The 26,369-nt window shown below is 38.6% G+C and overlaps 3 protein-coding genes across 3 annotated transcripts; 1 reads left to right on the forward strand and 2 right to left on the reverse strand.

Annotated features, from left to right (window-relative positions):
- The first annotated feature begins 1,025 nt into the window (after positions 1 to 1,025).
- Positions 1,026 to 13,572, forward strand: LOC108667547 (cytochrome b-c1 complex subunit Rieske, mitochondrial). The gene is made up of 5 exons (XM_018154586.2): positions 1,026 to 1,177; positions 10,862 to 10,999; positions 12,078 to 12,255; positions 12,827 to 12,975; positions 13,099 to 13,572. The coding sequence occupies exons 1-5, from the start codon at positions 1,105 to 1,107 to the stop codon at positions 13,233 to 13,235; spliced, it is 675 nt and encodes a 224-aa protein (XP_018010075.1). The 5' UTR covers positions 1,026 to 1,104; the 3' UTR covers positions 13,236 to 13,572.
- LOC108667548 lies at positions 6,637 to 8,415 on the reverse strand. The gene is made up of 2 exons (XM_018154588.2): positions 7,253 to 8,415; positions 6,637 to 7,132 (listed from the first exon to the last, which is right to left on the reverse strand). The coding sequence occupies exons 1-2, from the start codon at positions 8,394 to 8,396 to the stop codon at positions 6,675 to 6,677; spliced, it is 1,602 nt and encodes a 533-aa protein (XP_018010077.2). The 5' UTR covers positions 8,397 to 8,415; the 3' UTR covers positions 6,637 to 6,674.
- On the reverse strand, positions 13,253 to 24,454 carry LOC108667546 (polypeptide N-acetylgalactosaminyltransferase 1). The gene is made up of 12 exons (XM_018154585.2): positions 24,259 to 24,454; positions 18,489 to 18,629; positions 18,020 to 18,132; positions 17,647 to 17,827; positions 17,220 to 17,400; positions 16,865 to 17,021; positions 16,230 to 16,377; positions 15,970 to 16,032; positions 15,619 to 15,736; positions 15,268 to 15,454; positions 14,903 to 15,045; positions 13,253 to 14,641 (listed from the first exon to the last, which is right to left on the reverse strand). Exons 2-12 carry the CDS (start codon positions 18,626 to 18,628, stop codon positions 14,228 to 14,230), a joined length of 1,845 nt encoding a protein of 614 aa, XP_018010074.1. The 5' UTR covers position 18,629; positions 24,259 to 24,454; the 3' UTR covers positions 13,253 to 14,227.
- Between the last annotated feature and the right edge of the window lie 1,915 nt (positions 24,455 to 26,369).

Genomic DNA, 26,369 nt, shown 5'->3' on the forward strand with positions numbered 1-26,369 from the left:
ATCTGTTTCAATTTAACCCTTATGTACTCCATTTGCGCGATAAATGGAATACGTGAGGTCAAAAGGAAGGAGGTTCTAGCACGATAATACCAAGGGTAGGGGTTTGTGTATGATTATACCAAGGGGAAGGGGTTGGTGTACGATCATACCAAGGGTAAAGGTTTGTGTACGAACAAACCAAGGTGAAGGGGTTCGTGTACAATCATGCCAATGGCAAGGAGTTCGTGTACGATACCAAGGGAAGAGGGTTCGTGTACGATCATAGCAAGGGGAGGGGTTTCGAGCACGATCGTACCAAGGGGAGGTGGTTCAAGGACGATCATACCATGAGTAGGTGGCTCGAGGAGCTGTACTACCTGTCATTGCAGTTTGGCTTAGTGATTGCCAATGAGAACCATTTTAACGAAATTTCTAACGCAAAGCCTGTAACATCTGTGTTTGGGCAATAACCCCAGATATTTTATTCGGTGACATTTTTCTGATTTCGATTTTATTAGGTGGTTATACACATGGTTGAACCATGGTTATACAAGCAATGGTAATAATTAAGCAGTGACCATAAAAATTTATCCTTTTCTTAAAAAATCCATAAATCTCATCGAAATATCTTTTAATGACCTTTTTCGGGTTGGATGACAGTATACGATTTCGGTTTCATTCCCGCTTTATACGGACAGGACATGTCCATAACCGGTCAATTGCAGTTATCTGATAAATTGTGTCTGCTAGTACGAGTGGATTTAAAACACCATTTTTACTATACTAGCAATTGGCCGTATGCATATGATTATTAACAGCTTCCAGTATTTTTCCAAAGTTTGAGTTTCAAGAGACCGCAGGAAGACAAATTGGCAAGATTCGTTTTTAATTTCAAAAGTAATACTATGAATTTTGCCTATTTAGACTACGCAAGAATGGGTGTTTACTGAAAAAGTGAATTTATCGATATTTAAATATGCTTTAAGTTTAACAAGACTCACAGAAACAAATTTTTAGGGTAATTTAAATTTATCACTGCAAAACAATACTGACCCTGACCCAAGACAGTACGGCAGTGGCAGAGTTATTGTGCGGTTAGGGCAGGATCTCTTACAATAAACCAAAATGTTGTCTAATGTAAGAGCCACTTCGTTTGCTGTAGGAAACTTTAAAAATTCTGCAAAACTGGTTACTCCAGGTGAGACAAAGTTTACTGAAATTACATTTATGAATATATAGTTATCTTGTTCACCACACCACCTGGTGGTGTGGAATTCTAGAGGGATAATAAATTAACCAGTACACATAGCATATTGGAAAGCAGGACCTGAAAGCTTGGAAAGGCCAGGAACTTTACACTTTCAGTCCATTATTTACATATCATACCCTTTTCAAGAATTCCATCTGTGATTGTTTGTGATTTTAGCCACTTTCAGCTTTCCAGCTGTGATTGGATAATGGAATTGTAATATCTGCTTTCTAGAGCTCTGTGATTGGTTGATGGAAATGCTTTCAAGCTGTGATTGGTTGATGGGGATGCTTTCAAGCTGTGATTGGTTGTGCCCATAAGCCCCACCCCCAAGTATGGTATATGTACTACAGTACTGGTCAACTTAATACTTAACTGAAGCTTGATCAATTCATGGTGCCAATCCATAGGTTATTCAAAAGAACCTGTTCTTATGTCATTTTGAACCGATCAACACTTCTTTATGGACCGATCGTATAACACACCTTCACCGGCAAAAGCTTTCACACTTCTGAGCGAGCTGACAGCTACAGCTACACTGGCCGTGGGGTGTGGGTGGACCTAATTTGAATTTGAATGCATGCAGCGATTCAAAATCCTATAGACTGTGATAGACATAGTATACAAGTCATAGAGCCTAAATTTTTAATATCTATAAAAAAATGTACGTTTCTGCATGTATTATNCCCCCCCCCCCCCTGGACCGGACCGGGCAATGCTCTTGCAAACGCATAAGTACTCACAATAATTCCCTGCCACCATGTTGATCATTACAAATAAAAGGCCTGGAAATTTTTTTAAAATCCATTAAATAAAAGACAAATAAAAAATATCTATCAAACAAGAGACATCCAAATAATTCTATTACAAATCTAATGTAGGTACTATACAATTGAAACATTTTGTCTACTTTTGATCCTCCTTTTCATTTATAGTCAGTAACCTGGGGTCCTGGCAGGCTGGCAGAGCACTGTATCCAAGGAAAGCTTTTCACCTTGGGTGCAGGATTGGAATTTTTCTATTTGTTTCTGAAATCTCGCGGCTTCAACATGACGAATTTTCAATACATTTGGAATCTCGCGGCTCGATATCGCACTTTTGTTAACATTTGGATAGGAGGTAATTCATCTGACGGAAATCTCGCGGTTTCAGAAATGGCGGGAAACCTCTAGTTGCGGCCCTAAAGGCAGATGTTTTCAATGCTTGCTTGGGTGGAAAGCTTTTTTATAAGTGAACTTCCAGCCATCATCATGACCACCATCATGTAGTATGATGAATGTCATTAAATGATGAATACCTATAACCTATTAAGTTACGTTGATGTGAAAAAAAAACAGATGCATTCACCGTCCAGCATTTCTAGCCTCCTCTGATAGTTAGGCTTCCATGTCAGACTGTCAGTAACTTAGCCATTTCCCACTGGCCCACAGCATTTATATTCAATAATATTGCTGCCTTTCAAAAGAAACTACCTAGGTTAGCTAGGTAGCCTATCTAGCCTATTCTGTTAAATAGGGCAATGCATAAGATAAGGTTGCATTACTTATTTCAAGATCAAGTTATTTGGCAATGCAACTGTGGAGTCAAGGGTCATAATTGTCACTAATATTGTATGCTTTTTAGTGAAAAATGTCAAGTTATACCAAGCTGGAAGCTGCTATGTGGCAGTGGCAAAGTATGTTTAAATTGTTATACCGTAAAATGGGGTAACTTTGACCACTTTTTTTCAGAATGCCATTTTTCACTAGATAAGTTAAACTTAAATTGAAACATGCAAAATACAGGTCTATACTCTAGCTTTACTCACCATAAATTGCTGGCTCCTGCCTCTCATAGTTTTGATGTAACTTAAAAAAAAGTGATGGTCTTTGTTACCACTTACCCCAGCTCTTGGGGTTTCTTTGACCGGGTGGTAAAATCAATTTTATTTTTTGGTAAAATAACTCCAAATAACTCCAGGTTGTGGTGCATTGTAGTATAACTCTTCTAGTTAGGGTAAACGCGGTATATTCCGTCACATTAAGGATGCATCGAGAAATGAAAAACTATAAAAAAATAACCGTATGCATTACTCAAGTTCTGTTTGCTTTAGGTGACTCTCAAAACACCGTACTACGCGTCGGCAACGATGAAACGTCACAAAACGTTGCCATATTTATGTAAAAGCCTTTAGAATGCAAACCTACCAAATCCCTATATTCCGTCACTGTGTGTGGCAATATTTGGCACGTGGTGAGGCGTATTCCATCCGCGCTTCAAATTCTACTGATACGTAATGCCGTCATCCACGTGTTTGAATTCCGTTTGCTGTGTGAGCTGTATTGGAATACAATACGGCTTTGAATTAGAACACTAATGAATATTGAAGTAATTGAACACTACTTAATTATGCTTTTAATTAACAACTATTAAGCTTTTAATTAAGCAAATTTTAATTTTTGTACAAAGCTTGGAACGATCTGTGTGTGTCCAATTCAAGTTGTGACGGAATTAGTTTTCATGTGATGATGTCACTGGGTAGCCTGCATTGTCTCTCTTTGGATCTCAATATTTTCCCACTAGATGGCCAAGACCTAGTGTTTTGGCAGTAGTTTGATGCACAAATGTATGACGTCATCATTTCAACCATCAACAAACGCATGGAACTAAAACAAAGCTTAATATAAAGGAAAAGCTAGAGAGGTGACGGAATTACCCACAATGACGGAATATACAGCGTTTACCCTACATATGCACAAGACAAATTTTAGGAAGGTGTCATAGTTTGCAAATGGGGGGTGCTGCCCCCAATGGGCAAAATGTGACCCCCTAATGGCAGCCATGATGGGGTAACATTGACCGGTTTGGAAATTAAGTTAAAATTACCATATATAAGACTCTGTAGAGTCTGAAACATAAAGAAAAAAACATTAATAGGTGTATCAAACATAAAATATGTTATATAGGTACCTATGGTAATTTTAACTTAATTTCCAAGCCGGTCAATGTTACCCCATCACAGCTGCCATTAGGTGGTCAAAGTTCCCCATTGGGGGGCAGCACCCCCCATTCGCAAACTATGACACTTTCCTAAAATTTGTCTTTTGCATATGTAACTAGAAGAGTTCTACTACAATGCATCAAAACCTGGAGTTATTTTACTAGAAAATGAAAAAATTGAAGGGGGTACTCTGACAGGCTTTAAATAATAGCTCTTTTTCATGGGTCACATTATTAATTTTTTAACCTATTAGATATGCAAACTTTTTAAATCTTTCTATTGTGTTACATAGCTAGCCTCAGTATTAGGCCTTTGATGGCCATTGACAAAATTTTTCTATGTCAAATCATTTTTGAGTTTTGGAGGTTTTTGTTAAAAAAACGAAAAGTGGTCAAAGTTACCCTGCCGGTCAAAGTAACCCCATTTTACGGTATTGGCAGCATCTGGCATAGTGGCATAACTGAGACTCACTCGCATCCCGTGTTGGCAATGCCACCCTCAATCAAGTTAACTAGTCATTTATCTGTAGGCTAGTTGACAAATTTTTTGCAATAAATATGTTCTAAAAAAAAAAACACATCTACATTCGCAAAAAATTCTCACGATTGGACAATATGAACAAAGTTTGTGATATCGCACAAATTTGTGAGATTAGCTGCAATTTTTTCAAGACGTACATTCACATCGAGCTTCTACGATTACATTTGACATGGCGGTGTCACACACATTTCTTTTGGTCATGTCAAGTTTGATTTCACAATAAATAGACTTGATCCACATTCCATACTGAGATTTAAATGATTGAAAGTTGTTTTAAATTTTAAAAACCCATTGATACGTTCCAGATTTAAATTTTTTTCTTTTTTTCCCTATTATGTTAAATTTATTTTAATAACTTCACTTCAAATTCTGAATGATTTCGTCTGCCATCATGAGTTTTTGAAACTTTTTTGTCTTTTAGAAAAATGTTTGTTGTTTAAAAGAGGAAACTATTTCATTATATAAAACATAGAGAATGTACCATGAGGTGCAATGGTGCATTAATACTACAATTTAATTTGATAAAAATTAATTTTTAGACTCTACTTCTAGTAGGTATGTGCTCAAAAAAGATTTTGTCCTGAAGTCCTGATCATAGGTCAAATCTCTTAAATTTAAAACAAAAAAATGTAGAAAAATACCATATAAATAATTAAACACATGTGGAATACAAATGAAAGTGAAAAAGCTACAAATTTTTTCCATTATTAAATTGCATCTTAACACGTTGACTACGTATTGGTACATATGCGTACCACGAAATGTATTTCTCCAGGAGGTAGTGGTATACATAATTCAGGTTGCCTAAAATCGGCCAAATCCGAGAACAAAAAAGGCCGATAATTCACTGTATACCGTAAAATGGGGTAACTTAGACCGGCGGAGTAACTTAGACCACTTTTCGTTTTTTTAACAAAAACCCCCACAACTCAAAAACTATTTGACATAGAAAAATTTTGTCAATGGGCATTAAAGGCCTAATACCTGTCTCTTATACACATCTAGATGTGTATAAGAGACAGGTCTAAGTTACCCCAAGAGCTGGGGGAACAAAGACCATCACTTTTTTTGAAATTACATAAAGACTATGAGAGGCAGGAGCCAGCAATTTATGGTGAGTGAAGCTAGAGTATAGACCTGTATTTTGCATGTTTCAATTCAAATTTAATTTAGCTAGTAAAAAAATGGCATCATTTATAAAATAAAAAGTGGTCTAAGTTACCCCATTTTACGGTATTTAAAATATAATTAGGAAGTACCCCTATCATAAATTTTAGCCGGCCAATGCAATTGAGAAAAATTAAATCACAGAATTTGTCCGGAAAAAATGACCGCCAGGCTACCCTGCTTAAAAAAAGTACTGTAAACTGGGGTAACTTAGACCACTTTTTTTTAAATGATGCCATTTTTTTTACTAGATAAGTTAAACTTAAATTGAAACATGCAAAATACAGGTCTATACTCTAGCTTCACTCACCATACATTGCTGGCTCCTGCCTCTCATAGTTTTGATGTAATTAAAAGAAAAATTGATGGTCTTTTTTACCCCAGCTCTGGGGGTATCTTAGACCGGGTGGTCTTAGTAACCCCATTGGGTCTTCTTAGTCACCCCATCTTGGTTTAAGTTGCCCCCAATGTTAATAATTTCGCAAGTATTTAACAATACACTTTATTTATCTTCACTTACAGTGAATACAATATTAACTTTTGAGCAAAATACACACAACTGGCAAAAAAATTTCCATTTTTTGAACATATTTCAAAGAAATAAACATAGCTAACTGTTCCTTTTATAAATATATGCACTAACTTCCTTTTGTAAATAAACATAATAACTTTCTTCCATAAATGTAATAACTTTCTTTCATAAACATAAAAAATGTTCCTTTTGTAAATAAAGACTGAATCACTGACCTAAGCTAATGCCTACAGACTTACATCAAGAGCAGCATTGAACACATACTGCTCTCTACTATTAAACTTATAAGGCACGTCATTTATTTCACAGATGTCCTTCATCTCCACTGAGGCTGTGTCATCTTTAGCCACTGTAAATACAATCTTGGATTCACTTGCATGGAGGAATGTGACAGACACCTCAGTCTCATCAAAGTGATCAACAGTGGCTAAATATTTTCGATGTTTGTCACTGCTGTTGTTGACATAGACTTTGGTAATCACAAAGCTACCCACTTTAAGTGCACTGCTTTTAGTTATTGTTGAGGTGCAGGATCCTTCATCAGTGGCACTGATAGGAGCAGTTGTTTTTAATTTCTTGGTAGGGGTGGGTTTCACTTTGTCAGATGTATTGCCTGCTGTAGGGGCCCCAGAACTAGGAGAGGGTACTTCTTTCTGCACCTTTGATGGTGTGCCTGCTGGTGTACCTGTACAGGGAATACAATATTAACTTCTTAGCAATGAACACACAACTAACAAAATTTTTTCATTTTTTAACACATTTCAAATAAATAAACATACCTAATAGCTAACTATTCCTGTATTACCTGTTGTAGGGGTCCCAGAAGTAGGAGAGGGTATTTCTTTCTGCACCTTTGATGGTGTGCCTGCTGGTGAAAGCATTGGTGTCAATACTCTGGCACTTCTGGAGTGTGTAGGCCTGACATCATTTGTTTCTTCTGAATCTTGGTCAGTATCCATGTCTGTGCTCTCTGACTCAGCATTATCTCTCCTTGCAAGCAAATCCAGTTTCCTCTTAACATTCTTTTGAACTGCGTATGCAAATGGATCTTTTGATGTTGAAGGGTGCATGTCAAAAGTGGATTGGCCAGATACTTCAGCTTCATCTTGGTTTATTGTTGACACAACACGAGTGCCAGCTTGAATTTTTGCTCCTCTTCCTCCACGATGTGCTCCTCTAGCACATTTTGGAAACTTCTTCTCTTCAAGGTAATTGACAAAGGTATTTGAAAGACTGCTTGCTTCAGGTGATTCTTCAATCACAAGGGAAGAGGATGTAGTGGAACTGGTAGCCCGTGATAAGACTGGTGTGGCATCTTTACCAGTACGAGTGTTGCCCAGTCTGAAAAGCAGGTTAATTATGTCTAAGGGGAAAATCCCAGTACCCCTGAAGCCACTTTTCAGGTTTTTTTCAATGTTTGGATAGAATGAAGGGTGTTTGAAGAGTTTGTTCACCTGTTTTGGGAAGACTTGCTTGTTCACTATGCTTACATATGGGTTTTCTACTTTGAACTCCTCCAGGACATGTTTCCAGGCCTTCTTCATAGGTTCAAAAAATGTGACATCCAGTGGCTGTGTTTTATCTGTGGAGTTAGGGGGAAGGCAGATAAACTTGGTGTCATTGTCTTCTGCTAGTTTGAGTACAGTCTCTGAGAAGTGAGCACTCAGATTATCACCAATAACAGCCTTGGGCCCATCCAGGTTTTGAAGGTGAGGCAAGAGGAGTTCACTAAACCACTTCTGGAAAGCATTAGTATCCATCCAGCCACTGGCTGTGTTATGGAATTGTGTGCCGTTCTTACAGCAGCAAAAATGACAGCAAGGATCTCCTTTTGGACCTCCTTGTATCCATGATGTGTAGAGGTTGTCACTTTTGTATATTATGAAAGGTGGCAACAATGTACCATCAGCAGATCCACACAACATCATCGTGACGCAGCTCTTGCTCATATTAATAACCTGGTCAGGATACTTGACACCTCTGCGATATAAGAATTTTGAAGCGCTGGTATTGTCTGCTAGGTTTGTCTCATCGTAATTAAAGATATGACTGGGAGGAATGCCCTGGAGCTTGATTGTTAACCTTTCATGGTAATCCCTCAACTCTGCCTCCCCCACAGAGGCTCTGCTCCTTTTAATATCATTGGATACTCTCTTTCTGACCTCACTATGCTGCTTAATGAAGGGCAGGACCCAGTCTGGGCCTGGTAAATTCATAGAAAACATGGGAACGGTGCGCCCTCCTGAATCAAGGTAGCTTTTGACTATGATGCGTAAGTCCATTGGTTGGAGAGGGAAGCCATAGTCACTGCACTGAAGTGTCCACTATAAGGGCCTCCTCTACCTGTGAGAGAATAGTCTGTCGTCCAGGACTAAGCACAGTTTTTCCATGCACTCTGTTGAAAAGAACACACTTGCCAATGCCATACTGCTTTGCAGCTTTTGTCTAACTTATTTCCTTGTCTTTGATCTTCTGCACTACTTTATCAACAAGATCTCCACTGTAATGCTGGTAGGTACGAACCCCCTTTGGACGTTTGTAGGTCCTAGGCATCTTGAACTAAGGTCAATACTTATAAGTTTAAACTCTATATCTAACAATAATTCGAGTCTGTAGAGTCTGAAACATAAATAAAATACATTAATAGGTGTATCAAACATAAAATATGTTATATATGGTCATTTTAAATTAATTTTCTATCCGGTCTATGTTACCCCGTCAGGGCTGACATTAGGTGGTCTAAGTTCCCCCATTGGGGGGTGGCACCCCCCATTTGCAAACTATGAGACTTTCCTAAAATTTGTTTGTTGCATGGTATGTAACTAGAAGAGTTGTACTACAATGCATCAAAACCTGGAGTTATTTTGCCAAAAAATAAAAAAATTGGAGGGGGTACTCCGACAGTCTTTAAATAATAGCTTTTTTTCATGGGTCACATTTTTAATTTTTTAACCTATTAGATATGCAAACTTTTTAAATCTTTCTATTGTGTTACATAGCCTCAGTATTAGGCCTTTAATGCCCATTGCCAGAATTTTTCTATGTCAAATAGTTTTTGAGTTTTGGGGGTTTTTGTTAAAAAAACGAAAAGTGGTCTAAGTTACCCCGGGAGTCTAAGTTACCCCAGTTTATGGTGCAAAAAATGAAATAATAGTACAAGATGAAGTAATCGTAGTCAACGTGTTAAAAATTGACCACCAAATCAAAACATTTTGGTTGAGACTTTGACTGCAGGTGGGTGGGGGAAACAGGTGTGACTGATAGATATGGATGATATAAATTGACCAAAAATGGGATTGAACAGAATAAATTCCAGTTTGAATAATAATAAAATGTGATAAATAAATGATAAACAAATGATAAATGAATAACAAATGAATGATGAATTAATGATTAATTAAAGATGAATGAATGATGCAGGTGGGTTCCTTGATGCCTTCATCATATGATAGGTTAATGATGATAATAAGTAATTATGATAAGTTAATGATAATAATAAATAGTAAATAATGATTTAATAAATTATTAATACTTGTGCAAGTAGTACCGCATCACCTAACGCCATTGCAACTGCCATCCCTAGGCCAGGCTGACAAGCACTTGACAAATTTCAGTAGTAAGTAGTCCAGGAGGTAGGTGCAAGTAAACAATTTCATGTAATGATGTCTGTGTAACTGTAAAATTGTCCTAGTCAGTCTATTATATGCAATAAACTTGTAAGCTTAAAATATGAACTGAAGTGGGAATTTTGATGCTGATGTGTTGCAAAAGATCTTTGAATATTTACCCACTCTCTTCACCCTGATAGCACTGTCAGCACCACAAGCATACTGCCAGGGTACAGAGAGTGGGTGAATATTTGATAATTTTTGGCAACACATCTGCATCAAAAGATCTCTTCACAAGATTTTCCCCACACATTCCTTGTTAGAAACAACTTAAATGCATTTTTGGGAAGAAATCTTGAAGGTTTAGGTTGGGAGTTCTTGCAATAAATCCTCAACAATATTGATAACACTTTGAGCATAAAATCCTTATCTTTTCAACACAATTTCCAAATCAAACTCCGCAGAGTGGACAAACTCTAGTACTGATGATCACTGTTTTTTATATTCCATTTTATTCCATTCAAATTGTTCATTCATAGAATTTTACTGATACATTCCATCAGTTTGCTCAAAAAACTTGTGCAGTAATGAACAATTAAAAAAAATATTTTAAATTTTAAACCAATTTGCAAATGCTCTAAGATTTTATTTTATTTATTTGAACTATACATACCTTTTTTTAAATGTGCTATTACCGTGTTTTATTCCCTGTAAAACTGTACGTGTAGACTGAAATTCTCATAGCATTACCTATATTATTTTATGTATTGATATACATTTTCTCATGATGTTCTCTTTGTATACAGGCCTGTGCCAAGCTCGCTCCTCTCACACAGACCTTAAAGTACCTGATTTTAGTGATGTGCGCCACCCTGCTACTCTGGACCCTACGACCCCCACCAGTGAAGAGAGAAGGAAGCTCTTCAAGTACATGGTACTTGGCAGTAAGTATCACTTTAGTTCCACCATGTGATGGCTATGAAATAAAAGACTGGGACTGCTTCGTCCCCTCCTGCTACTGATATCCCTACTGATACATTGATCCCTCATACTCCCTTGTAATAATTTTAATTTTTTGGACTTTTTATGATGAATGAACTAGAAGGAACTGCATTCATGTTACTGATAGAGAATTTCAAATCTCAACAAGGCTCAAGACTGCTATGTTGCACTGAAAATTTAGATGAAATATCTTCATGTATGCACATTATTTTGTATGTAATAGTCTTTAGAGTTATTAAATTATTATCTTACAAAAGTTGTTGAAGCTTTGGTGAATGTTGTATTCTATCATTTAGTCTTTTTTTTAATTGAGTCATTCTGTGTAGAATTCATAAGATATTTATTGCAGTATGTCCATCATTCACTAGTTGACACAGAATATTTAAAAGGCTGAGAAACATTGGCTGCCTGGTACTTGAAAGTTATTTTGTTCAAGATAATAAGTGCTTGTATTGTGAAAGTATCTGCTGGATTCTAATAATTCTGCATTCTAACCAATGGCGATGTATACTGTAGAGCTAACCGTTTTGATAGTTATGTATAATGCAACGTAATATGGAAGTGTGCATGCTAAAGAGTTCAAGATTGTAGCGTTAATAGTATAGATGGTTTAACTTTCCTTAGTTAGAATTAATTAGTATATTTATCTACAAACTCTTTTCAATCCTTTGGATATAGCTCAGTTCAATTTTAATGTTCGACTCTTTACAATGCTGGAAATGTAATTATGTAAATGGGAATCAAAAGCTTTAAATTACATTGCTATGCTTAAAAACTGAGGTTTCCTTTACTGTATTCAAGATATATTTAAATCGTTCAAATACTTTTATGGTGAAATAACCAATCATTTCAAAGCTTTATTAAAGTTAGGAAAATTCTTTGCCGTATAATGGAAAATGGTACTGTGACTCTATGACCATTGACATAGTCACAGTTAATCATCTTCATCATCAGTTAACAAATTAATTTTGGCATGTATAATCAATTGGATGTCTAAAAGATGAGATCATTGACCTGCAGGTGCGGCATCTGCTGGGGCTGTGCTCGCCAAGGGCATTGTCCGAGGCTCTGTGAACCACTTTGCACCCAGCAAGAGTGCCTTGGAAGTTGCCAGCATTGAGGTGGAGACGTCGAAGATCCCAGAAGGCAAGAGCTTGGTGGTCACATGGCTTGGAAAACCCATCTTCATCAGGCACAAGTAAGCTTTAATAACTTTATAATTTCTCAGGATAAGTCAAGTTCGTTGTAAAGGTTGATGTGAAATGAGGGTTTTTTTTTTGTTGTTGTTGTAGTTCAGTTATCAATGTTAAATTAAGAAGAGCACAGGAGTGTTGAACTTTTGAATGACCTCAGTAATCTGATCGGTTTGATGGCATGAACTGATTGGTAGTTCATGGGTTTGACTTTTATTTGACACAACTTTGTCAGTAAGGTATGAGAGGTTCCTGTACAGCCGCACAGAACTTGGCAAACCCACTAGAAAAAGCGAATATTCGGGCGTGAAAGTTTATTAACTGGAAAGCCATTCATCTATTCGGATATTTACCAACTTCCGAGAAACCGAGATTTTGGTTGAGACTTATGAGAAAACTGATATATATATATATATACACACGCATATATAGGATCTAGTTGAATCTAATCATCCATTTCAATCGACTGAATATTGAGAAAGTTCTGTTATCAACGAATGACAAAAAACCAATTTCAGCTAAGAAAACAATTTCAAGCTAATGTGACAATTTCAAGCTAATGTGACGTTTGTTAAGGACGGATGCAGAAATTGAAGAGCAGAAGGCTGTTGATGTGAGCTCTCTTCGCGACCCCGTCCCTGACGTGGACCGCTTCCCTGACCTGCGCTGGCAGGTGCTCATCGGCGTGTGCACGCATCTCGGCTGTATCCCCATCGAGGGCAAAGGTTCGAATATTAATTGAAGTTATTAAGGCTGGACTGAAAGCCGTCAAATTTGAAAAACTTCTTAGATAACTTGATCAGCATGATGCTATGTGACCATTATAACGGTTTGTCTAAAATATTCAGGTGACTTCGGCGGCTACTACTGTCCATGCCACGGCTCACATTACGACTTTGCTGGGCGCATTCGTAAAGGCCCTGCTCCCAAAAACCTGGAGGTTCCCCCGCACAGGATTTCTGGTGACCTCCTTATAATTGGATAGACTAATATTTATTTCGATCCACAGTAATGCACATTTATTAAGAACTGATAACAATGCTTGTGAATAGTAAGGAAAGTAAATTAAATATTGATTACATGTTAACCTAAATTTCTTGCTTGAATTTCTTTGGCATAGAATTTTGTCAAGCGAATACAATGGGCTTGAAGCTGCGCAATATTGGTCTTACCAAAAGCAAAACTGCCAGCATAGAAAGAATATTTCAATCACGATCGTTATTTCGTTGCAGTTCCATGTTTGTAAATAGTATAAATGGTAACTTAAAATAAATAATAACTTCAACATCTTATTCACGTTGAAATATGTGGAAACTGATGTGTAACTATTTTTATTCGCATGCTATCCTTGCAATAATTACAAGTCATCCACGAGGTGATGTAAGATATGAATCTACAATATAGGCCTTCTAAATTGAGTCTTTTGAAGTAGTCGGTTTGTTGCCCAGGAACATTAGCTTCACGCTTCTGTATTGCATATCCATTACCGTGTAATTCTGAAGGTTTACCTAACCTTAAGACTAAGAGACTATTTGCTATCACGCCACCTAACTAAGTTGAATTTTATGATGCCTGCTCAAATGGTCTCAATAATTGAACGATGTTTTAGTTGTGCGAGGTGAAAATATTTAAAACAAATTCTCAATTTGCCTGCACACTTTAGTGCAGTAGAAAGTCCTTTGAATTATCTTGGCTAACTTTATCAGTACCAAGGCATGGACATAGCTTTCTATCAATTACACCTGGGATGTAAATACATAAAAAAATATAAATCTATATCGCACGAGGCGATCGAGTTAATACTCTGCTGACTGAAGGATTCCAAAATAAATGGAATACTACTCTTACGATTAGAAATCCCCAAATTGTCTCTTCAAGAATTTAGAACACCTGCATGACACAATTTTTCAAATACCTCCCCCTATTTATAATCGCGAGAATCTTTTACTCGTCAGTTCTTCAAGCTGACAGAGCAGGTCACGGGTCCAGAGGTTTGGTCCAGTCATCATGCTTGAAAGTCCAGCGCTGCGAAGGGATATCTTCGCATGGGTTAAGCGTCAGGGCCGTAGGATGCGCCACGCCCGCGATATCCAAACACTTGCCTGAAAGAACGTGCACGATGTGTCGAGTATCTTCGTCGTAAGTCCACTTCTGGCGGTCATACTCATTGCACGCCATGAGCCGTACCTGCGGGTTAGGAACGGTCCGAGACTCAGGTACATCCAGACAGACACTTTCGTCCGTCATGATGAATCCTTTCTTATTGAACACGAAACTTTGAGGCTGATAAAACTCTATAACACAGTCCTGGAGGATGGCAGGGCCTGTGGGTTGACTACTACTCCCCGTGATGGGCTGCTGTATGCACTTCGCCTGCTTTTCGTGACGTATCTGAGGACAGGTAACAGCAATTAACTCACATGCAGTAGCGAACGCGCCGTAATTTGCACGTTCATCAACAGGTATTCACTAAGAAAGTCTAGAATCAGTGTAGAAGTTAAATTATCATTTAGGGTTGAGAATCTCAGTAGTCTTGTCAATCCATTTATTTATGATACGCTCATCCATTAATATCGAATGGAACCAGGCGAGTGATCAATCTAGATTTGCTAATATTCGCCCACATACGAGGTTCAAAGATCCTGCAATTACCTTGCCAAAGAAGCTATCAGGCATCGGGAAGAAATGTTGCGGCCAAACATTCTCGAGGTACCATTGGAAGCTCTTACAGTTCAGCCTGTCGCGCAACTGTCGTCTATCCGCCACGGACACACTCTTCCGTTCCTTGTTGGCATCTGTGTGTTAAAGATTAGAAAAATATAAATCTGTACATGGGAGTATTGTGCCGCTTTAAATACCTAAATACCTAATACCTCGATTGTAACCGAATGCTGTGCCATAATGTAGTATATACTCTACAATTATATGTTTGTTCAAAACTTATAATAGAATTAAACTATAATAAGGAATGCGTGCGATGTTTTTAGTCTCGAGGTACCAATTGTCGAAGAGCTCACCAGCGTTCATCCTGAAGTAGAAGTTACTCCAGTCGTCGAGCCAGACCAGAGCGACACGAGCCAAGTTACGGTACAGGACGCCACCCACGCCACCCTCGCCAGGGAACGTGTAGGGTGAGCTTTTCCTGAACACGTGCCCTACGTGACTGCACGGCGCGATCTCGATGCTGCCTCCACACATCCAAACCTGGACACAATCCAGCACCGAAACTAATAATATGTACCGAACCCACCAAATTATATCAAAGAAACAAATGTCTGGGGGCATGACCGCCTGAAATCATCTAAAGGTTTCAATTAATTATGATTATTTCAATGGCATGGTAAATTTAACTAAAAATTCTTACTAACCCGGAACGACATCTCTAAATTTTCGCCGCCCCAGATGTCCATGGAATTATCGTAGCTGCCAAGACTGTAGAAATAATTCCTGTCAATACTGAACAGTCCGCCAGCCATCGCAGGAGTCCTGTGGCAAGGACAAACCAAGAAATCAATATTATTTACAAATTGGTTCTTAACAATAAGCGATATATGGTAAATGATGAAACTTTTAGCTCAAGTATGTAAAAAGCACATGTAGAAACTGACATTACTTTAGCACCAAAACGTGTAGAGAATGCAGTAGACATAAATATTTTTGAAACTGAATTATGACCGCTAAAAATCAGCCTCACTTTCTAAGCTTATTTTATGACTTACTTGTACGCTTGAGTGATGTTTGACCTCCGCACATCCACCTGCTGGCTGCCAAGCGTAAACCATCTAAAAACAAACATTTTTTTGATCAGAAACTGGCAAAGAGTAAGAAACGGCTTACAGGAGACTTATTTTTCCAATTCACCTCAAATATTACAGTAGTTGCTCCCAGAATATTGAATGGATCTTTACAAATTATTAAAAAACAGAGATGTTATGCCTTTAGATCTCTAAATGAGAAGGCGTCTTCATGCGACACTCGCCTAAAATGAAGATTCCAGTTGAAAGCTCCCCAGTGTAGCTCGAAGGAGCGCACGTACTGGAACGTGTCCTCGTGTATTATGTCAATGATGGGGCACACCACACGCGTCTTGTCCTCAGCAATGGGCGACAGTAGCGGCTCCAGCCAGCCTGTACATTAAATGAATAGGTGCTTCATTGAGAACGCGAGCGTTAAGTATTATCCGATTGAGAATAAATTGAAAGAAAGAATTTGAGAACGAATGAAGGTGTTGTTGCGGAACTTCAAAGAGAATTTTGTTCTTCGTTTATTTAGAAATTACTTTCTTTTTTGAATCGAATACACGGTCAGTACGCATGGTATTGCATTCAGAAATTGAGAAAAAAAATCATGACGAATATAATTGTTTTCCACTGTAGTTGACTTTGATTGAAATCAAAGATCTAAAATTGAATTGAAAACCCATCACAATGAGCGAAAAAATTCGAATTTGCAAGGAAAAAATTGCATCTTTAAGAACGTATTTTCACATCAAGCATGCACTAAAAAGTAAGATGAGCTTTCCTAGAAGCGAGATACTTTAGTACGCATTACGTACTTATATACCTAATGTAATAAATTGATAAAGCAGCTCGTGTCGTGCTGTATTCTCCTCACCGGTGGTGACTTCGCAGTGGGCGTCGAGGAACGTAAGCACCTGCCCTCTAGCCTGCTGTGCCCCCAGGAGGCGGGCGCGGACCAGACCTGTCCGTGTGACCGAGCGAATGATGCGCACAGGCACTGGCAACGACGCCACGTGCTCTTCCAAGGGACGCTGATAGCAACAATTAGGTAATTTGTATCAGAAATCATTAACCGTGACATCACAAAGATTAAAAAATCTTTTTTTGTCACAGAGCGTAAAAAGAAATTGCCAATGATTTAAAATTCCCCCGGAAATTTCCAACGATATCAAAACAATAAATGTAAAAGCAAAGACATGTGAATTTAAAATATGAAGGTGGATAGATACCTTGAGAAACTCGCGCTGTGAACTGTCGTCAACAAGTATAATTTCAGCGAGCAGCTCCCGAGGCGAACGGTTGATAACGGAGTGTACGGTGCGCAGCAGCGTCGACCAAGCCTCGTTGTGGAACACGATGATGACTGACGATGTCGGCAACGTCGATACCTTGAAGTCTAGTTGCTGGCATCTGATAGGAAATCAAACATAGAACGTCGAGAACTGCCAAATTTTTGGCCAACAGCCACTTTGAAAAAGGTTTTACTTACTGTCAAAAGCTTTTATTCTTAAGAAAAATAAGAAGAGATCAAAACCCAATAAATGGAGGAAGTAGCTAGAAAATATGATGGCATCTAAGAACAAGCTATGAAAGAAGATACAGAACATAAATGCTCTATAGCAGGCAGGGAATTCGACAATATTGCGTATAGCTCACTGTTTCTTCCTGACATCAGGCAGAGTGCGGTTAAGAGGAATTCTGTCCGAGGCGAGGAGGTTGAACTTGTTGATGTGGTAGAGGAGCTGCATGCGCGCGCCCTCCCAACTGCCCAGTTGCACGGGAGCGCCCATGGCACCAGCTTTCGGGTGAGGCGAGAACCCGTTCGTGTTCAGCAGCTCTGCAGCATTGCAAGCATATTCGTTGAAAATAATGAATAGTACTTCTACAACAAATCTGTTTAACTGAAATTGAACCGATTCAAACTCGTCAAGTAAATTTTGTACCTAAAAATTATAATTTATAGAGGCAACATATATATATTTTCTTAAAAGACGAACATAGTAGCAAGACCAATAGGTTAGTAACTCACCCTCTGTTAGGTTGGGTCCGGGCGCTCCCGGTTTGTCATCTCCAAGGTAGTGGCCAACCACAACGTGGATACCGTGACGGTCGATGTACTCCTCTTGATTGCTGTGTCGGGACCTGCAGTGCAGAAAATAGCGACCATTGCCTACTGCTCGTGAGAACCCAGCGGACAATTGGACAACAGTCTCTGTGTTGTAGAACTTATGTGAAACATGATAAAGACAAAATATAAATATGTAATATAAAAATAAAAAACACGGTAGCGAAACTTAAACCTGCAGACTGGTCGAAGACGCACGTTAGAGTCGAGAATGGCTAGTTGGTCGGGATATTATTACTCAGTTGAGAATTACGAGCCGCCCAGATTGGTGAATACAAAAGTTCACATCAGCGGGATAAGCATAACAATAGGAATTTAAATCAAGACTCGTGTAATGGATAGGAATGTCTGAGAAGTTGAATAATGGACTCACTTGAGGGGGATGAGCACGTCAGGATGTCTGAGATACAAGGAAGGTGACCGGACGAGCTGCAGCAGCAACAACAACATCGACATGGCTGCCGTCACGCCGCTCACCAGCCGCCAGCGGCGACGCGCACACACGCCGCGCATCCTGCAACATATGCCACAATCACAGCGCGGTTGACCACACTTTTTTCATCGCATGGATGCACCTTATTTGCTAAGCTACCATATTTAACGTCACTGAGCCAGGCAAGTTAAGTCATTTAATGAGTCACCTGTCGTTAATGACAGTCCGATTCGCTGCATAATAAGTTCATTGGCGCAGAATGATAAAAAATTACACGCAATTTCTGTTATAAAAACGTTGCTTTTAAAATTTGCCGTTCGGAAAAATGTACAAAAACTTGATTTCAAGCTTCGTTATTTTAGAAGAAAATATGTTGGGAAAAGTACACCGATTTACGCACTGTCTCGCGAATAGTTGTATATTACGACCACCCGAGAGCTGTTCACTCTTAACAATGGTGAGAACACTGCGATAACCACACGCAAGTTGTCCAATTTAAGCGAGCTGCGCGATGACGCCTTTATTCACGTTACCCCACTGCCGAGCAACGCGTTCCCCTGGCAAGGCAACCTCCTGAACATCCGTAGCAATCGTGATAATGGACCTGATAATGGATTAGGGGAAAGTGCAGTGAGACATGGGGGACAGTGGGACACTTCAATGATTTTTTTTATTAAAAGGTAATATTTAACAAGTTTAGAATTATAACTGCACACTGCATTGATTTCATTGGCAGAGAGAATTATTAAACCTTTGATATTTGAAATAATTGACGTATCTCACTGTCACCCATGTAACCCACTTTCTACTACTCGCACTATAAAATTTTCATGAACGCAGGAAAGTGACAGAATGGATAATTCGTGAAATTTAAAAATAGTATAGAGTTTATATACCATTCTACAAGGTAAGTTGGAAGTCGTGTCAACAGGCAAATTGCTAAAATGTATTTATTCTTTTGTTTTTAGAAAGTAGATAGTACGGTACGCCACTTCATTCTTTCCAATACAAACGTTAGGTTAGTTGATCATTAATAGTGATCATCGTACCTTTGCTGTCTTCACCATTAATCTGCAGAAAGTTTACATGTCCTTCATAACAATATAATTAAATAAAATTCACAACCAATGGAACTCAGCCGGATAAGCATGTCTGTGCGCGGCAGATCCTGTGGCTGAGCCCGTTGCTCAGCCTCCCCGCATCATGGCTACGATTAGCGACCCATCGACGCGAGCAAAACAATTTCTGTTCCGGTGAGTGCAGCGCATTTTTAGCAACAACTTCCGCTGCCACACGAGAGCAAAGTCATCCTGATGACCTGTAGCATTCTCAACATCTGCTATTATGTTCAAACTTCTCAACGATGCCGTCTAAGTGACGATGCCGTCTCAATCCGCCAAATAATTCATAATTCATTCAGTTTCATGAAGGAGAAGGCGAAGTTGTGCGCAAGGATAATAGCAAATTATTCTCCGAAAAATAATGAGCAGGTTCTTTCACGGGAAGTTACTGTAAAAATATAAGTAACGAAAAACAGAGTTGATAAAAAATTAAGTGCTTCAATCTGTACCGATGAAAGAAAGGTCTGTTTTGTTTCCCTACATACAGAAATAATTGAGACCGATCAACTGATCGAATTGGAAAGAAACAGGATAGCATTCATGTAATTGAGGCTGGATTATTATGAACAGACGACCTGCATCCGGCAAACTTACCTCTAACAAAGACAAGCCGCAATATCGGCACGCCCAGTGTTACGATGCGCGACACATCCAGCGCACGAACAGGGATAACACGAAAAGCACGGTGAACAATCCTGGTAAAAATATCCCAATCTTTACAGGTATTTGGTGCTTGCATGATGATACCGTAAACAGCGCACAATTTCCGATTATACTACGATACAAAAATAATCGAGGTCATTAACTAAAAAAGCGTGCAATGGCATATTTCGCCCAAAAAGGATACTTCTTATCTTCGAATTTATACATTTAATTTAAATTATCAAGAGTGTAGTTAAATTTCGATTTCCGAATTATTGTTTAATGATCGATTATATGAACGATCTTTATCTTTTCAAGTAAAAGCTCGCCCCCCATCAAATATATTAGTGACTCGTCTCGAGGTACAGCCGAATAAACTAGTAAGTGCTGGGAGACTTGACATCTGAACTTAAATCCTAAACTTCACCCATCTCCCTCCTAGCTACAGCAAGGATGTCAGCAATTTTAGGTAATGGCAGTAATAGCGCACTAGAGACGAGTAACGGCTCTAAGCAGGACAGCTATTCCCATCCCTACTAAGTCCAAGAACAATGGTGTTGGTATTCATCATCCATTCAAACCAAATAAATTTAGAACATCGATTTCTTAAACAGGGAAGAGAGTTCATTTTAATAGAAACTTGGTGTAAATTAGGGAGGTTACCTACATATTAATCAGAAAAGTGTATCAAATCCAGAAAAAAGAGCAACATTGGATCAAATAATGATCCTTTTCTACGTCCGCTAAAATGCTTTGCACAAACCAATGTCGGTAAAATTGAAGGATGGATTGAATCATAAAGCAGTAAAGAAATAAAACACTCTCATTAACACGTATTTAGTTGTTTCTAGAGTAGATTAATCATCCGCGACTGAATTGTAAAGTCTGTAAATGCAGTTTTGATCACGAGCATTTACTAGACGTTTATATTTGCGTAGACGCTATTGAGTGAACTCGTATCTCACAGGTGTTTTGGAGCTACACAGAAATTACCTTCTGAAAGTAGCTAAATTATTTAAAGTAACATTACTCGTAGCAATGAAAAATAAAATTACATTGATTTAATATAAAACGATCAAAAATATGTGACTTGGATTATAAGGGTAACGTATTCGAAAGCAGTGATGACAAAAGATTGGGCCGAGGCCTGACTGCAACGAGAAAAAGTATGGGAACGGTACGAGTGAAGGATAAGAATGCGCATCCGTTGGGTGACGTCCCCAATACAATTCAATGCAACAGAATGTACTGTCGAACTATAATGGAATTGATGTTGCAACTCGTAAACATCTTGTTGAACTGAATGACATGACCGGAACTTTGCGCAGGCACAAGTCACCAATAAGCGGACAGGTATATCGGAGTGCACACTGCACAGTAATGCCAGGAAGAGTAGGAGCACATGCTGACTGTAGTTTACGTCTGGGGAGTTTGTTTACACCATGTTTACACTCGGTTTGTTTACAAATTTACCCTTGACGCTTGGCCGGATCTAGGCATGCCAGCCGTCACGGCGTAGAAAATTATAGAGGATCAAGCTCCAACTCCAACCATTTCAACGCCGTCAAAGAGATACAAATTCCAAGTTACATGACGTTCAACCGATCGATTGAACAAGAGACATGTTTGATTTCTAGTAACAGAGCAGTGCGAATAAAATTAGACTCTAGAACTTTATATGCAGGGTTCAATACAAAATGACGGTCCCAAAATATGATTTGATTCCCCGTACCTAGCCTGAACCACGATAAAATTGTTTCAATAAAGTGGAAGCTGAATGGCGGAATAACACGAAACGCTTCGGGGTAATATGCAATTAGCTTATTGTCTGAGCACCGTTCGATAATAAGCTTGTATTTTTGATCAAAATAATTCTCAAGAGCAGGGGGAAAATGAAAATCAATTTTACCCTAGAATGCGTCCGGATAGCGAATACAATTAACCAGTCGTTCAGCATTAATTATGCACATTTTTATGAGTTGCAGGGAAGGGATAGGAAGCAAATGGCTCAATAATGCCGCACACTTCCACAAAAATAATGATTTCAAGCGTTATACGCATGCCACCCTCTCTTCATAGACATGGCATAGAAAATCCCAACCATTTCTTGCACAGACGCCTGTACGGCCGAGCGTCTTATCATGTTGGCAACCAATAGGTTAGCAACGCCCCAAAGACGTAGTAAGAATTACTTCGAACTCAACAAAATACTTCAGAGAGTCTAATATGTAATAAATATATAGAAAACTGTACGAGTTACAATTTTCCGCAAAACAGCGCATTGATATATGAATATTGAGGCAATAATGATATATGAATAAGAAAATGAACTTAGAGCAGAATATATTGAGACAAAATTAGTTATTGGTCGTAATAAATCTTGAAATATTTATAAAATATCGCGCCTAAGCAAAAAATATCGGTAACCCCGAGTTCATTGCGATATCCGGTGCGATATTGCAAGTATATAGCTTAATTAAAACTACTAGAGAAATAATCGCGTCATTTTTCAGCAATACTTTTGCGAATACTGCCATTATAGATGGATCACAAGTTTTACACGCAACTTTGCTTATTATGTACCTATAGCCATTAATGAAAGCAAGAAACTAATTTCAATACAATACAATTTTCAGTCGCAAGGAACAGTCGCAGAAAAGGATTCTACAAAGCAAGATTCATCCTACTTCCACAAAAAGCTTCCTTTCTTCAGCATGCTTATACCTGACACATGCAATGACAGCGCAGAAGCGCGAGGCGTAAGGGGATATTTGAGGCGCTTACCGCAAGCTCGTCGTTCTCTCATTCAAGTGGCGTTAAGAATCAGTGACCGGAGCTGAGACTCCCGTTATAATGTCACGCAAAACAGGCGCAGCAAAATGCATATTTTGCTTCTTGCAAGATGGCATAGAGCTGGCATTGAAGGAATAACTTTATTTGCGAGCTTCTAAAGCGCTTTATCTCACTTGCAACGGTTCAACGAAGCAACTGATAAGATTCAAGACTTCCTTCTGCACACACAGGACAATTTTAATCGGATATGAAATAGTTTAAGTAACATCTGGTGAAAAAGGCCATTCAAAAATAAATTAGAATTGAAAGACCTATGACATTTCACAGTATAACTTATAATGTTTGTGCTCTGTCGACCGAGTGGTCAAGATCACCAATATTGCAGTAGCGAGTTGTGGTTTCAAAACCCGCAAGCCGCAACTAGGTGTAGAAATTCTGGTCAGAATCAGCAAGGTGGCTGAGTGTTTAAGAATCAGCGACTGGCCGACAAGGCTTAATCACAGATGATATCACTATATAATGGTTAAAATTTGAGTGCATTGACTGTTAAGCTGAGGGTGCGCCGAGAGGGAGCGCCTGCAACTCTCCCTAGATAGGTGTAGCTGAGATAACAGAATATATAATAAATAAAAATAATAATAGATATAACTACCAAAAGCGAAAGTGAACCTCGCATATCATATAGCAGGCACTCGCACAACAGGCAGCAGGCAGCAGTGGGCGAGTGGAAGCGTAGGTGCATTGGTCACATAATAGCCAAGGTCGGCGCCTGAGTTCTTAAGATAATTCGAGTGTACTGCTCACAGGTTCGCAACATGGTCAACACTAAACGTAATCTCTTACATAAATAATTGACGCATAGCTTGCAATTCATTAATATTATTCCAAAAAAGTGATTAAGACTAACAACCAACAGAGCCAGAAGCACTTGTTGGCGATTCGGTAAATTATTCGAATGCTCCCTTACGACAAGCGTCAATTGCTATAGCATTTCACTACCTAAATAGACCTCAATGATGCATTATCGTTCCAACCAAAATCAGTCGGAAGAAAAATGGATTATATTTAGATAAATGTACAGTTTGGGCTGGATAAACTATCAGTAGACAACCGCATCCCTCTAGTTAGAACTCCAGGTAGGCGGGATAATTTACCTGGAACGGCTGGCACTGGCAGATTAGCAGAGACTTCTCATGATTCCAGAAACAAAGATAATGTAAGAGTAGACATTATGAAAACCAATGACAACACCACTATAATTAAATAGACAAAAGCCTATTCGCAACGAGACGAAGCATGTGGGTTGCCGCACAGGCACGCATCACACACACACCTCCGCCTCAACTTCAGTCACACTGACGTCTGCGTCGACTTTTGATAGGGTCGGTAGCATGGCGTCCATGAACTCAAGATTTTCTACCCCAGATCCAGCAATAATATAACCCTAAATTGAGCCAGCTTCCAGAGGTCATCGGACTCATGGTTGAATTAATACAAGGTTGACCCACGGCGACGACGATTTTTTCGCCGTTCTGCGCATGTCTCGTGTGACGTCAACGTGGGCCAAAAATGTAAACAGTAGAGATCAACACGTTGTTTTTGTGCCATATTTGAAATGATATTAAAAAAAATTGACCTCCTCAAAATGGAACATAGCACATGTTTGTACCTATATTACCCCTTGTCCCTGGGTTCCCCTGCCAAATTTCACCTTGCTGAGAGTTGCAGCACAGCCAGCACCAATCGCCAGGATGCACAAATAGGCTATTCTAATAGTAATATCCAACTATGAGGATTCTTTTTCTTCGATATAAATTATATCATCATCATTCGTCAATAACTTTATTACCTAGGTAATTTTACATATCTGGTAATTTTCCTCACTTTCTTAGCCCCTAACATAAACACAAAACAGTATTTTGATTTAATCTCTAGGCATGCCATTAGCCTTACCTGCTGCCTTAGTAGCCTAGGTGTCAGTGTCACATCAAATACAAGGATCTGATTCTACTCACAGTCTCACTGAAACATGTACAACATCGTAAATAAATTGAGAAGTATCAGATGAAAACTGACATAATTAATCAGAGATAATTAGACATCAACTCACTTGATATAAGCGGGATTCGTTGAGGAGAGAGCTTCATTTTTTATGGTCATCTTCTGAATGATCGGACAGGAACTCCTTGCGGCGATTACGGCCTCTCAGCAAGTCGGCCCTGTTTGTTTGTTTCGAATTTATTTGTTTTACACGATCGAATTGCTCAATAAGCCCTATATACTTAGAGACAGACTAGCTGAAGCTACTGGGATCTTTATAACGATTTTGAGGAGGGCAATTTTTTTTAAATTGATCTCAAAATCGGCACAAAAACAACGTCTTTCGCTACAGTATTTGCATTTTGGTCCCATGTTGACGTCACAGTCGGAACAACAAACGACATCCGCAAAGAGCAGCTGCGCGTGGGTCAACCTTGTATTAATTCAACCATGATCGGACTATCCTACTAATCTGCAAACATCTTTCCATTTTTCGCGCTGTTACATCTCTTGCTCAAAGATCAGTACGTGACGAATTTTATCAATTCGTTATTATGCGCTATTAGATTTTGCCTAACGAATTTATATCCAAAATTTCACGATGAGAGCATAGCTACGCAAAATTGATACAAGGGATTTGGAAATATTGGCCTAGAATCTATAGGTTTGAGGTGATTCTCTAGCCAGTTTTAACAACAGTAAGAGAGAAGTAAATGAACTCAAAGCGATTAAATGTTTCGCAGTCAAGTAAAGAAGCATAAAAATGGGAAAGGCTCGAAAATTTTATCTTTTACTAAATTGTAGATTATTTAGAATTGTAAAATTTTAACCATATGTTAATTTCATTATCCGATGAAGGTGCTCGTACAGGAAGGTCTAATTTTAACTCATAGTCGTACTTTTGTATTGGCATATACATATATATACTGTTATACATAAGTTGGAACATAGTTTACATATGAATTTGTTACAGAATTCGCTCTAATTTAACGGAAGAATTTTAGTTCTAACTGCTGCGCACTACTCACTAAAAATAATTACGATTTAAGCGAGACATTAATAATTTTTTTGCTGTGTTTAGAACTTGCCATAACAGCTTATGTCAGTAGCTAAAAATTAATGCAATACTAAAATCATACAAGAATGCAACGCGGATATGGGAATAAATTTTCTCTTGATTAATAATATTTAAAAAAAATGCAGCAACATAACCTTAATTTTGGTA

Source organism: Hyalella azteca, unplaced genomic scaffold (assembly GCF_000764305.2).
Source record: "Hyalella azteca isolate HAZT.00-mixed unplaced genomic scaffold, Hazt_2.0.2 contig12524, whole genome shotgun sequence".
Lineage (NCBI taxonomy): Eukaryota > Metazoa > Arthropoda > Malacostraca > Amphipoda > Hyalellidae > Hyalella > Hyalella azteca.

Excerpts from the sequence above, each read along its gene's own strand:
- LOC108667547 (XM_018154586.2), top strand. The coding sequence starts at position 1,105 with ATGTTGTCTAATGTAAGAGCCACTTCGTTTGCTGTAGGAAACTTTAAA. Across the intron at positions 11,000-12,077 it reads CAAGTACATGGTACTTGGCA|GTGCGGCATCTGCTGGGGCT; the intron begins GTAAGTATCACT and ends ATTGACCTGCAG. Across the intron at positions 12,256-12,826 it reads CCCATCTTCATCAGGCACAA|GACGGATGCAGAAATTGAAG; the intron begins GTAAGCTTTAAT and ends ACGTTTGTTAAG.
- LOC108667548 (XM_018154588.2), bottom strand. The coding sequence starts at position 8,396 with ATGAGCAAGAGCTGCGTCACGATGATGTTGTGTGGATCTGCTGATGGT. Across the intron at positions 7,133-7,252 it reads TTCTGGGACCCCTACAACAG|GTACACCAGCAGGCACACCA; the intron begins GTAATACAGGAA and ends TTCCCTGTACAG.
- LOC108667546 (XM_018154585.2), bottom strand. The coding sequence starts at position 18,628 with ATGCGCGGCGTGTGTGCGCGTCGCCGCTGGCGGCTGGTGAGCGGCGTG. Across the intron at positions 16,033-16,229 it reads AACTGGAATCTTCATTTTAG|ATGGTTTACGCTTGGCAGCC; the intron begins GCGAGTGTCGCA and ends GTTTGTTTTTAG. Across the intron at positions 15,737-15,969 it reads AACATCACTCAAGCGTACAA|GACTCCTGCGATGGCTGGCG; the intron begins GTAAGTCATAAA and ends TCCTTGCCACAG.